General features: G+C 46.1%; 1 protein-coding gene and 1 non-coding gene across 2 annotated transcripts in view; both read left to right on the top strand.

The window, feature by feature from the left end:
- Positions 1-7,350, top strand: part of v (Tryptophan 2,3-dioxygenase vermilion) — a gene marked incomplete at its 5' end in the record, with an annotated part of 49,288 nt that extends 41,938 nt beyond the window's left edge. Inside the window, 2 exon segments of the mRNA XM_070081133.1 lie at positions 3,918-4,142; positions 7,017-7,350. Of these exon segments, the coding sequence (XP_069937234.1) occupies positions 3,918-4,142; positions 7,017-7,298 (507 nt within the window).
- Positions 7,351-10,804: 3,454 nt separating this feature from the next.
- Positions 10,805-11,855, top strand: LOC128704648 (uncharacterized). The gene is made up of 2 exons (XR_011391366.1): positions 10,805-11,148; positions 11,337-11,855. It is a non-coding gene; the product is annotated as an uncharacterized protein (transcript).
- Positions 11,856-12,788: the final 933 nt, after the last annotated feature.

A 12,788-nucleotide genomic window follows, 5' to 3' on the forward strand; every position in this document is an offset into this window, starting at 1 on the left:
AGTAGCTGTGATAATAGGTGGTAGTAGGTTGTGATAATAGGTGGTAGTAGCTGTGATAATAGGTGGTAGTAGGTTGTGATAATAGGTGGTAGTAGCTGTGATAATAGGTGGTAGTAGGTTGTGATAATAGGTGGTAGTAGCTGTGATAATAGGTGGTAGTAGGCTGTGATAATAGGTGGTAGTAGGCTGTGATAATAGGTAGTAGTAGGCTGTGATAATAGGTGGTAGTAGGCTGTGATAATAGGTGGTAGTAGGCTGTGATAATAGGTGGTAGTAGGCTGTGATAATAGGTGGTAGTAGGCTGTGATAATAGGTGGTAGTAGGCTGTGATAATAGGTAGTAGTAGGCTGTGATAATAGGTGGTAGTAGGCTGTGATAATAGGTGGTAGTAGCTGTGATAATAGGTGGTAGTAGGTTGTGATAATAGGTGGTAGTAGGTTGTGATAATAGGTGGTAGTAGCTGTGATAATAGGTGGTAGTAGGTTGTGATAATAGGTGGTAGTAGCTGTGATAATAGGTGGTAGTAGGCTGTGATAATAGGTGGTAGTAGCTGTGATAATAGGTGGTAGTAGGTTGTGATAATAGGTGGTAGTAGGCTGTGATAATAGGTAGTAGTAGGTTGTGATAATAGGTGGTAGTAGGCTGTGATAATAGGTGGTAGTAGCTGTGATAATAGGTGGTAGTAGGTTGTGATAATAGGTGGTAGTAGCTGTGATAATAGGTGGTAGTAGGTTGTGATAATAGGTGGTAGTAGCTGTGATAATAGGTGGTAGTAGACTGTGATAATAGGTGGTAGTAGGTTGTGATAATAGGTGGTAGTAGGCTGTGATAATAGGTAGTAGTAGGCTGTGATAATAGGTGGTAGTAGGCTGTGATAATAGGTGGTAGTAGCTGTGATAATAGGTGGTAGTAGGTTGTGATAATAGGTGGTAGTAGCTGTGATAATAGGTGGTAGTAGACTGTGATAATAGGTGGTAGTAGGCTGTGATAATAGGTGGTAGTAGCTGTGATAATAGGTGGTAGTAGGCTGTGATAATAGGTGGTAGTAGGCTGTGATAATAGGTGGTAGTAGGCTGTGATAATAGGTGGTAGTAGGCTGTGATAATAGGTGGTAGTAGCTGTGATAATAGGTGGTAGTAGGCTGTGATAATAGGTGGTAGTAGGTTGTGATAATAGGTGGTAGTAGGCTGTGATAATAGGTGGTAGTAGGCTGTGATAATAGGTGGTAGTAGGCTGTGATAATAGGTGGTAGTAGGTTGTGATAATAGGTGGTAGTAGGTTGTGATAATAGGTGGTAGTAGGCTGTGATAATAGGTGGTAGTAGGCTGTGATAATAGGTGGTAGTAGGCTGTGATAATAGGTGGTAGTAGGCTGTGATAATAGGTGGTAGTAGGCTGTGATAATAGGTGGTAGTAGGCTGTGATAATAGGTGGTAGTAGGCTGTGATAATAGGTGGTAGTAGGCTGTGATAATAGGTGGTAGTAGGCTGTGATAATAGGTGGTAGTAGGCTGTGATAATAGGTGGTAGTAGGCTGTGATAATAGGTGGTAGTAGAGTGTGTACCTTGCTTGGGGAGTGTGTACCTTGCTTGGGGAGTGTGTACCTTGCTTGGGGAGTGTGAACCTTGCTTGGGGAGTGTGTACCTTGCTTGGGGAGTGTGTACCTTGCTTGGGGAGTGTGTACCTTGCTTGGGGAGTGTGTACCTTGCTAGGGGAGTGTGTACCTTGCTTGGGGAGTGTGTACCTTGCTTGGGGAGTGTGTACCTTGCTTGGGGAGTGTGTACCTTGCTAGGGGAGTGTGTACCTTGCTAGGGGAGTGTGAACCTTGCTTGGGGAGTGTGTACCTTGCTTGGGGAGTGTGTACCCTGCTTGGGGAGTGTGTACCTTGCTTGGGAAGTGTGTACCCTGCTTGTGGAGTGTGTACCTTGCTTGGGGAGTGTGTACCTTGCTTGGGGAGTGTGTACCCTGCTTGGGGAGTGTGTACCTTGCTTGGGGAGTGTGTACCTTGCTTGGGGAGTGTGTACCTTGCTTGGGGAGTGTGTACCTTGCTTGGGGAGTGTGTACCTTGCTAGGGGAGTGTGAACCTTGCTTGGCGAGTGTGTACCTTGCTTGGGGAGTGTGTACCCTGCTTAGGGAGTGTGTACCTTGCTTGGGAAGTGTGTACCCTGCTTGTGGAGTGTGTACCTTGCTTGGGGAGTGTGTACCTTGCTTGGGGAGTGTGTACCCTGCTTGGGGAGTGTGTACCTTGCTTGGGACCGTGCTTGGGGAGTGTGTACCTTGCTTGGGGAGTGTGTACCTTGCTTGGGGAGTGTGTACCCTGCTTGGGGAGTGTGTACCTTGCTTGGGGAGTGTGTACCTTGCTTGGGGAGTGTGTACCTTGCTTGGGGAGTGTGTACCTTGCTTGGGGAGTGTGTACCTTGCTTGGGGAGTGTGTACCTTGCTTGGGGAGTGTGTACCTTGCTTGGGGAGTGTGTACCTTGCTTGGGGAGTGTGTACCTTGAACCTTGCTTGGGGAGTGTGTACCTTGCTTGGGGAGTGTGTACCTTGCTTGGGGAGTGTGTACCTTGCTTGGGGAGTGTGTTGCTTGGGGAGTGTGTACCTTGCTTGGGGTATGTGTACCCTGCTTGGGGAGTGTGTACCTTGCTTGGGGAGTGTGTACCTTGCTTGGGGAGTGTGTACCTTGCTTGGGAAGTGTGTACCCTGCTTGGGGAGTGTGTACCTTGCTTGGTGAGTGTGTACCTTGCTTGGGGTATGTGTACCTTGCTTGGGGAGTGTGTACCTTACCTGGGGAGTGTGTACCTTGCTTGGGGAGTGTGTACCTTGCTTGGGGAGTGTGTACCTTGCTTGGGGAGTGTGTACCTTGCTTGGGGAGTGTGTACCTTGCTTGGGGTGTGTGTACCTTGCTTGGGGAGTGTGTACCTTGCTTGGGGTGTGTGTACCTTGCTTGGGGAGTGTGTACCTTGCTTGGGGAGTGTGTACCTTGCTTGGGGAGTGTGTACCTTGCTTGGGGAGTGTGTACCTTGCTTGGGGAGTGTGTACCTTGCTTGGGGAGTGTGTACCTTGCTTGGGGAGTGTGTACCTTGCTTGGGGAGTGTGTACCTTGCTTGGGGAGTGTGTACCTTGCTTGGGGAGTGTGTACCTTGCTTGGGGAGTGTGTACCTTGCTTGGGGAGTGTGTACCTTGCTTGGGGAGTGTGTACCTTGCTTGGGGAGTGTGTACCTTGCTTGGGGAGTGTGTACCTTGCTTGGGGAGTGTGTACCTTGCTTGGGAAGTGTGTACCTTGCTTGGGAAGTGTGTACCCTGCTTGGGGAGTGTGTACCTTGCTTGGGGAGTGTGTACCTTGCTTGGGGAGTGTGTACCTTGCTTGGGGAGTGTGTACCTTGCTTGGGGAGTGTGTACCCTGCTTGGGGAGTGTGTACCTTGCTTGGGGAGGGTGTACCTTGCTTGGGGAGTGTGTACCCTGCTTGGGGAGTGTGTACCTTGCTTGGGGAGTGTGTACCTTGCTTGGGGAGTGTGTACCTTGCTTGGGAAGTGTGTACCCTGCTTGGGGAGTGTGTACCTTGCTTGGGGAGTGTGTACCTTGCTTGGGGAGTGTGTACCTTGCTTGGGGAGTGTGTACCTTGCTTGGGGAGTGTGTACCCTGCTTGGGGAGTGTGTACCTTGCTTGGGGAGTGTGTACCTTGCTTGGGGAGTGTGTACCTTGCTTGGGGAGTGTGTACCTTGCTTGGGGAGTGTGTACCTTGCTTGGGGAGTGTGTACCTTGCATGGGGAGTATAACGTCCAGTCACCATGTATTGCAACCTCTATAACGTCCAGTCACCCTGTATTGCAACCTCTATAACGTCCAGTCACCCTAGCAATCCCTATAACATCCAGTCACCCTGTATTACAATCTACCTTGACGTGTACTTCTTGCAGGAGCTGAGAGTTCGCTACAACCAGGTGAACTACATGAAAGTGTTTGGTGACGAACCCGACATATACAAGGATATAAAGGACTCTGAAGAGCAGCCATCACTACAGAACCTGGTCAACCGCTGGCTGGAACGAACTCCAGGACTGGAAGAACGAGGCTTCGACTTCTGGAAGAAATACAAGATGGCTGTCGATACTATACTGGAGGAACAACTGCAGGAGGCAAAGGTGAGGTTGCTGGTTGTTAGAAGCAAAGGTGAGGTTGCTGGTTGTTAGAAGCAAAGGTGAGGTTGCTGGTTGTTAGAAGCAAAGGTGAGGTTGCTGGTTGTTAGAAGCAAAGGTGAGGTTGCTGGTTGTTAGAAGCGGAGGTGAGGTTGCTGGTTGTTAGAAGCAAAGGTGAGGTTGCTGGTTGTTAGAAGCAAAGGTGAGGTTGCTGGTTGTTAGAAGCAAAGGTGAGGTTGCTGGTTGTTAGAAGCAAAGGTGAGGTTGCTGGTTGTTAGAAGCAAAGGTGAGGTTGCTGGTTGTTAGAAGCAAAGGTGAGGTTGCTGGTTGTTAGAAGCAAAGGTGAGGTTGCTGGTTGTTAGAAGCAAAGGTGAGGTTGCTGGTTGTTAGAAGCAAAGGTGAGGTTGCTGGTTGTTAGAAGCAAAGGTGAGGTTGCTGGTTGTTAGAAGCAAAGGTGAGGTTGCTGGTTGTAAGAAGCAAAGGTGAGGTTGCTGGTTGTAAGAAGCAAAGGTGAGGTTGCTGGTTGTTAGAAGCAAAGGTGAGGTTGCTGGTTGTTAGAAGCAAAGGTGAGGTTGCTGGTTGTTAGAAGCAAAGGTGAGGTTGCTGGTTGTTAGAAGCAAAGGTGAGGTTGCTGGTTGTTAGAAGCAAAGGTGAGGTTGCTGGTTGTTAGAAGCAAAGGTGAGATTGCTGGTTGTTAGAAGCAAAGGTGAGGTTGCTGGTTGTTAGAAGCAAAGGTGAGGTTGCTGGTTGTAAGAAGCAAAGGTGAGGTTGCTGGTTGTTAGAAGCAAAGGTGAGGTTGCTGGTTGTTAGAAGCGAAGGTGAGGTTGCTGGTTGTTAGAAGCAAAGGTGAGGTTGCTGGTTGTAAGAAGCAAAGGTGAGGTTGCTGGTTGTTAGAAGCAAAGGTGAGGTTGCTGGTTGTAAGAAGCGAAGGTGAGGTTGCTGGTTGTTAGAAGCAAAGGTGAGGTTGCTGGTTGTTAGAAGCAAAGGTGAGGTTGCTGGTTGTAAGAAGCAAAGGTGAGGTTACTGGTTGTTAGAAGCAAAGGTGTCATTATCTGTTGCAGGAAGGAAAGGTGTCATTACCTTACTGTAGACAGTCATACCTGTGACTGACCTTACTGTAGACAGTCATACTTGTGACACCATACTGTAGACAGTCATACTTGTGACTGACCTTACTGTAGACAGTCATACTTGTGACTGACCATACTGTAGACAGTCATACTTGTGACTGATCATACTGTAGACAGTCATACTTGTGACTGACCATACTGTAGACAGTCATACTTGTGACTGGCCATACTGTAGACAGTCATACTTGTGACTGACCATACTGTAGACAGTCATACTTGTGACTGACCATACTGTAGACAGTCATACTTGTGACTGATCATACTGTAGACAGTCATACTTGTGAGTGACCATACTGTAGACAGTCATACTTGTAACTGACCTTACTGTAGACAGTCATACTTGTGACTGACCATACTGTAGACAGTCATATTTGTGACTAACCTTACTGTAGACAGTCATACTTGTAACTGACCATACTGTAGACAGTCATACTTGTGACTGACCATACTGTAGACAGTCATACTTGTGACTGGCCATACTGTAGACAGTCATATTTGTGACTAACCTTACTGTAGACAGTCGTACTTGTAACTGACAATACTGTAGACAGTCATACTTGTGACTGACCATACTGTAGACAGTCATACTTGTGACTGACCATACTGTAGACAGTCATACTTGTGACTGACCATACTGTAGACAGTCATACTTGTGACTGACCATACTGTAGGCAGTCATACTTGTGACTGATCATACTGTAGACAGTCATACTTGTGACTGACCATACTGTAGACAGTCATACTTGTAACTGACCTTACTGTAGACATACTTGTGACTGACCTTACTATAGACAGTCATACTTGTAACTGACCTTACTGTAGACAGTCATACTTGTGACTGACCATACTGTAGACAGTCATACTTGTGACTGACCATACTGTAGACAGTCATACTTGTGACTGACCATACTGTAGACAGTCATACTTGTGACTGACCATACTGTAGACAGTCATACTTGTGACTGACCATACTGTAGACAGTCATACTTGTGACTGACCATACTGTAGACAGTCATACTTGTGACTGACCTTACTGTAGACAGTCATACTTGTGACTGACCTTACTGTAGACAGTCATACTTGTGACTGACCTTACTGTAGACAGTCATACTTGTGACTGACCTTACTGTAGACAGTCATACTTGTGACTGACCTTACTGTAGACAGTCATACTTGTGACTGACCTTACTGTAGACAGTCATACTTGTGACTGGCCATACTGTAGACAGTCATACTTGTAACTGACCTTACTGTAGACAGTCATATTTGTGACTGACCTTACTGTAGACAGTCATACTTGTGACTGACCATACTGTAGACAGTCATACTTGACAGTCAGTAAAGTGGTTGGAACAGCTAACCAAAACTTATTAAAGTAACTAAAAATTTACATTTGGGTCCTCGCTGGACAATTGTCAAGACACAAGTGGGGCGGGAGGAGTAGAGAAGGTCCAAAGATCAGAACTGCATTGAGCCAGGGGAGAGAAGTGGTGGTCAGTGGGGGACCTACATTTTTGGGGCCCCTGAAGCTTGAAGTGTTACATAGGGGCCCCTATGTAACCTCTTCTCATACAGTAGACCCAATTCTTTTTAGCATTGTGGACTAAAGTGGCTTCTGGAGCTCCTCAGGGACTAGGGGCCCTAAAGCGTAAGCTTTATTACTTACGTGGTTGACCCGTCCCTGGTGGTATACAGGTATTTTTCTGTCCATTTTATCGTCAAACTTTCTAATCCCTTGTCTGTCCTTCAGGCTGAACAGAGCGAGGCACTCCGAATATATCTGACAGCACAACAGAAGAGACGAAGAGAGCTGTTTGACAGCATATTCGACGTGAGAACACACAACGCACTGATGGCCCGGGGAGAGAGACGCCTGACACACAAGGGTCTACAAGGAGCACTGATGATATCCTTCTACAGGGAGGAACCTCGGTTTAACCAGCCCCACCAGCTGCTGACGCTGTTAATGGATGTTGACTCTTTAATTACTAAATGGCGGTGTAAGTGTTACATTTATATTGCTGCAGTTTAATATTTGCACCCCATACCCATCCTGTGGGTGGTAGTCACCCCATACCCATCCTGTGGGTGGTAGTCAGCCCATATCCATCCTGTGGGTGGTAGTCAGCCCATATCCATCCTGTGGGTGGTAGTCAGCCCATATCCATCCTGTGGGTGGTAGTCAGCCCATATCCATCCTGTGGGTGGCAGTCAGCCCATTCCGATCCTGTGGGTGGTAGTCAGCCCATTCCCATCCTGTGGGTGGTAGTCACCCCATACCCATCCTGTGGGCGGTAGTCAAAAGATTACAGAGGTACATAATGGGTCCAGGGACTGTACCTCAACATTACAGAGGTACATAATGGGTCCAGGGACTGTACCTCAACATTACAGAGGTACATAATGGGTCCAGGGACTGTACCTCAACATTACAGAGGTACATAATGGGTCCAGGGACTGTACCTCAACATTACAGAGGTACATAATGGGTCCAGGGACTGTACCTCAACATTACAGAGGTACATAATGGGTCCAGGGACTGTACCTCAACATTACAGAGGTACATAATGGGTCCAGGGACTGTACCTCAACATTACAGAGGTACATAATGGGTCCAGGGACTGTACCTCAACATTACAGAGGTACATAATGGGTCCAGGGACTGTACCTCAACATTACAGAGGTACATAATGGGTCCAGGGACTGTACCTCAACATTACAGAGGTACATAATGGGTCCAGGGACTGTACCTCAACATTACAGAGGTACATAATGGGTCCAGGGACTGTACCTCAACATTACAGAGGTACATAATGGGTCCAGGGACTGTACCTCAACATTACAGAGGTACATAATGGGTCCAGGGACTGTACCTCAACATTACAGAGGTACATAATGGGTCCAGGGACTGTACCTCAACATTACAGAGGTACATAATGGGTCCAGGGACTGTACCTCAACATTACAGAGGTACATAATGGGTCCAGGGACTGTACCTCAACATTACAGAGGTACATAATGGGTCCAGGGACTGTACCTCAACATTACAGAGGTACATAATGGGTCCAGGGACTGTACCTCAACATTACAGAGGTACATAATGGGTCCAGGGACTGTACCTCAACATTACAGAGGTACATAATGGGTCCAGGGACTGTACCTCAACATTACAGAGGTACATAATGGGTCCAGGGACTGTACCTCAACATTACAGGGAGGTACATAATGGGTCCAGGGACTGTACCTCAACATTACAGAGGTACATAATGGGTCCAGGGACTGTACCTCAACATTACAGAGGTACATAATGGGTCCAGGGACTGTACCTCAACATTACAGAGGTACATAATGGGTCCAGGGACTGTACCTCAACATTACAGAGGTACATAATGGGTCCAGGGACTGTACCTCAACATTACAGAGGTACATAATGGGTCCAGGGACTGTACCTCAACATTACAGAGGTACATAATGGGTCCAGGGACTGTACCTCAACATTACAGAGGTACATAATGGGTCCAGGGACTGTACCTCAACATTACAGAGGTACATAATGGGTCCAGGGACTGTACCTCAACATTACAGAGGTACATAATGGGTCCAGGGACTGTACCTCAACATTACAGAGGTACATAATGGGTCCAGGGACTGTACCTCAACATTACAGAGGTACATAATGGGTCCAGGGACTGTACCTCAACATTACAGAGGTACATAATGGGTCCAGGGACTGTACCTCAACATTACAGAGGTACATAATGGGTCCAGGGACTGTACCTCAACATTACAGAGGTACATAATGGGTCCAGGGACTGTACCTCAACATTACAGAGGTACATAATGGGTCCAGGGACTGTACCTCAACATTACAGAGGTACATAATGGGTCCAGGGACTGTACCTCAACATTACAGAGGTACATAATGGGTCCAGGGACTGTACCTCAACATTACAGAGGTACATAATGGGTCCAGGGACTGTACCTCAACATTACAGAGGTACATAATGGGTCCAGGGACTGTACCTCAACATTACAGAGGTACATAATGGGTCCAGGGACTGTACCTCAACATTACAGAGGTACATAATGGGTCCAGGGGTGTAAGGTGGCTAACATCCAGGTACCTACTTACTGCTAGATGAATAGTGATAACAGGTGTAAGGTGACTAACACCAAGGTACCTACTTACTGCTAGGTGAACAGTGACAGCAGGTGTAAGGTGACTCACACCCAGGTACCTACTTACTGCTAGGTGAGCAGTGATAACAGGTGTAAGGTGACTCACACCCAGGTACCTACTTACTGCTAGGTGAACAGTGATAACAGGTGTAAGGTGACTCACACCAAGGTACCTACTTACTGCTAGGTGAACAGTGATAACAGGTGTAAGGTGACTCACACCCAGGTACCTACTTACTGCTAGGTGAACAGTGATAACAGGTGTAAGGTGACTCACACCCAGGTACCTACTTACTGCTAGGTGAACAGTGATAACAGGTGTAAGGTGACTCACACCAAGGTACCTACTTACTGCTAGGTGAACAGTGGCAGCAGGTGTTGTTTGTACCCGTGCCGGGAATCAAACCCCAGCTCCTCCATGTATAACCTTCAGCCACTACCAACTGATCGCTGAATAATTCCACGACAGGTCAAATTTATATCCAGATAAACACCATGGTCTTTCAGGGCGTTCATCTGGATCGAATTCCAGCTCCTGGGCCTTAAGAATGTGGCGACAGTAGTAACGGAATTATCAGTAGTAGTAGTATCAGCAGTGATAGTAGTAATTACATACTAACAGCGTTAATACTAGTGATAGTAGTAGTCGACACTGGGCAGTAATCATAGTATGGGCCAGTAGGCCTTCTGCAGTGTTCCTCCATTCTTATGTTCTTATTACACTTGAAAATGGCACAACTCACAGTAAACACGAAGGGCTGTCACTGCAGGAGGTCAACTGGCATTAGGAAATACAGGAGGCAGGTCAAGACAGCAGAGGAGGAAGGTCAGGTCAGGTCACGAGTGCCCTGAGAGGCAGGTATCTACAAAAAATACAGGAAAATGAGCACTATTAGTGTGGGTAAGTGAATAACTTTGTATAGACAGATGTACAAGTAAGTACGATTATCATACGTAGTATAAATTATGTAGGATAATCCGGAAAGTAATTTATTTCCGTTTATTTGGCCACATGTAACATGTCACATTTACCAATATAATCTTTGTTACAGTGATCGTTACAAAGTGTTCCTGGACTTGTTCAACCTAAGCACCTTCCTGCTGCCTCGTAACTCAGTACCACCACTCACAAGACAGATGAAATGTCGTCTCAGCATCATGGACGACACAGAACAAGCCAAGGACCACAACGACCTTCCCAAAGACTCTTCCAAACTACCACCAACTGCGCCATCTTCAGCCCTCACAGCCTCACACTTCCCGTGTACTCCTGATGCTGCAGACGATAAGATCTCCTCAGACAGTGACCTGGATAAGAGTCTGGAGAACAGCATCGAAAGATCTTGTGAAGCCTCCATGTGAGGGGTAAATCCCTGTGAGAGGTAAATCCCTGTGAGAGGTAAATCCCTGTGAGAGGTAAATCCCTGTGAGAGGTAAATCCCTGTGAGAGGTAAATCCCTGTGAGAGGTAAATCCCTGTGAGAGGTAAATCCCTGTGAGAGGTAAATCCCTGTGAGAGGTAAATCCCTATGAGAGGTAAATCCCTGAGGGGTAAATCCCTGTGAGAGGTAAATCCCTGTGAGAGGTAAATCCTTGTGAGAGGTAAATCCCTGTGAGAGGTAAATCCCTGTGAGAGGTAAATCCCTGTGAGAGGTAAATCCCTGTGAGAGGTAAATCCCTGTGAGAGGTAAATCCCTGTGAGAGGTAAATCCCTATGAGAGGTAAATCCCTATGAGAGGTAAATCCCTGAGGGGTAAATCCCTGTGAGGAGTAAATCCCTGAGGGGTAAATCCCTGTGAGGGGTAAATCCCTGAGGGGTAAATCCCTGAGGGGTAAATCCCTGAGGGGTAAATCCCTGAGGGGTAAATCCCTGAGGGGTAAATCCCTGAGAGGTAAATCCCAGCTATATCCTGGACATTCTCCACTATAACAAATCATTTAGATATATCCAACATAAACATCGACACGACTAACTACACTGGAACTATTTTCCAGAAATATTTTCGGAATGGTACAAACGTTCTAATTTCTGTTTTAAGAGTTTTCTTAACATGCTAGAAGAGTTACTTTAAGTAGGTACATAAGTTACTACACCTTATATACACTTTTATAAGTAATCTTAAATTTATAAGTTACAGCTGATTAATTCAGACGGGACTTAACTTTGTCTACTGAACAACCATGAACAATGTCAGTAGTTATCTATATTGTTCACAATCTTAGCAGTTAGTATATGGTACAAATATATATATTAACATCTGCACTATATACATTTATTATATATAAATATATTGATACGGTTTATATATAATTAAACTAACTTTGTAAGGCCTAAATACTGTCTTAAAGTATCAAATTCTCTATGTATATATTAAATAAATATTACGTGGTGCCGAATAGGTAAAACTTTGGATTTTGGTTTAAATAGCAATGCTCTTCTTGCCGAATAAGACAAGCGAAAATTTGTGTATGCAATAATTTCGATAATTTTAGGCTTTTTTAAGTTAAAAATTAAAATTTATGGTGGTTCTGGTATGATGTCAGGGCAGGAGTATATAATGCCCGGGAATCCTGGGTATTATATACCCAGGTGCTGGAACAAAGTGGTGACAGGAGATTCCAGAACATCAGAAATAGCGTAGGATACCCTGGCTGGCGGTATTCTTGCAGTGTCCTGGAATCTCCTGCCACCACTGTTCCAGCACCTGGGTATATAATACCCAGGATTCCTGGGCATTATATACCCAGGTGGTGGAACAAAGTGGTGACAGGAGATTCCAGAACATCAGAAATAGCGTAGGATACCCTAGCTGGTGGTATTCTTGCAGTGTCCTGGAATCTCCTGCCACCACTGTTCCAGCACCTGGGTATATAATACCCAGGATTCGTAATGGGAGCAATCCTATTATCTGTCTCAGTGCTGGAGGCAACGATGTTGGCAGACGTAGGAGTGAGGACCTGATTAGCAGGTATAGGTCAGCAATAGAAATAATTAGAAGTAAGGGTGGGAACCCTGTCATATGTGGTATTTTGCCAAGGAGGGGAGTTGGAAATGAATGGTTGTCCAGGGCAATTGGTGTCAATTGCTGGCTGGACAAATACTGTAAGGAAAATGCGGTAACATTCATTGACAACTGGGACCTCTTCTATGGCAGAAATGACATGTATGCTAGGGATGGGGTTCACTTATCTAGGTGTGGGGTGGGAGCACTGGCAACTGCAGTGGAGGGAGCAGTTAGGACTTTAAACTAGGAATAGTTAGTGGTATGGGTTTTGGCAGGAAAACAGTGAAGTCCCAGTGTAGTAATATTACGAGTTCTAGGGGAACTAGTAATAATAAGAAC

This window comes from Cherax quadricarinatus, unplaced genomic scaffold, assembly GCF_038502225.1.
Source record: "Cherax quadricarinatus isolate ZL_2023a unplaced genomic scaffold, ASM3850222v1 Contig1809, whole genome shotgun sequence".
NCBI classification, from domain to species: Eukaryota; Metazoa; Arthropoda; class Malacostraca; order Decapoda; family Parastacidae; genus Cherax; species Cherax quadricarinatus.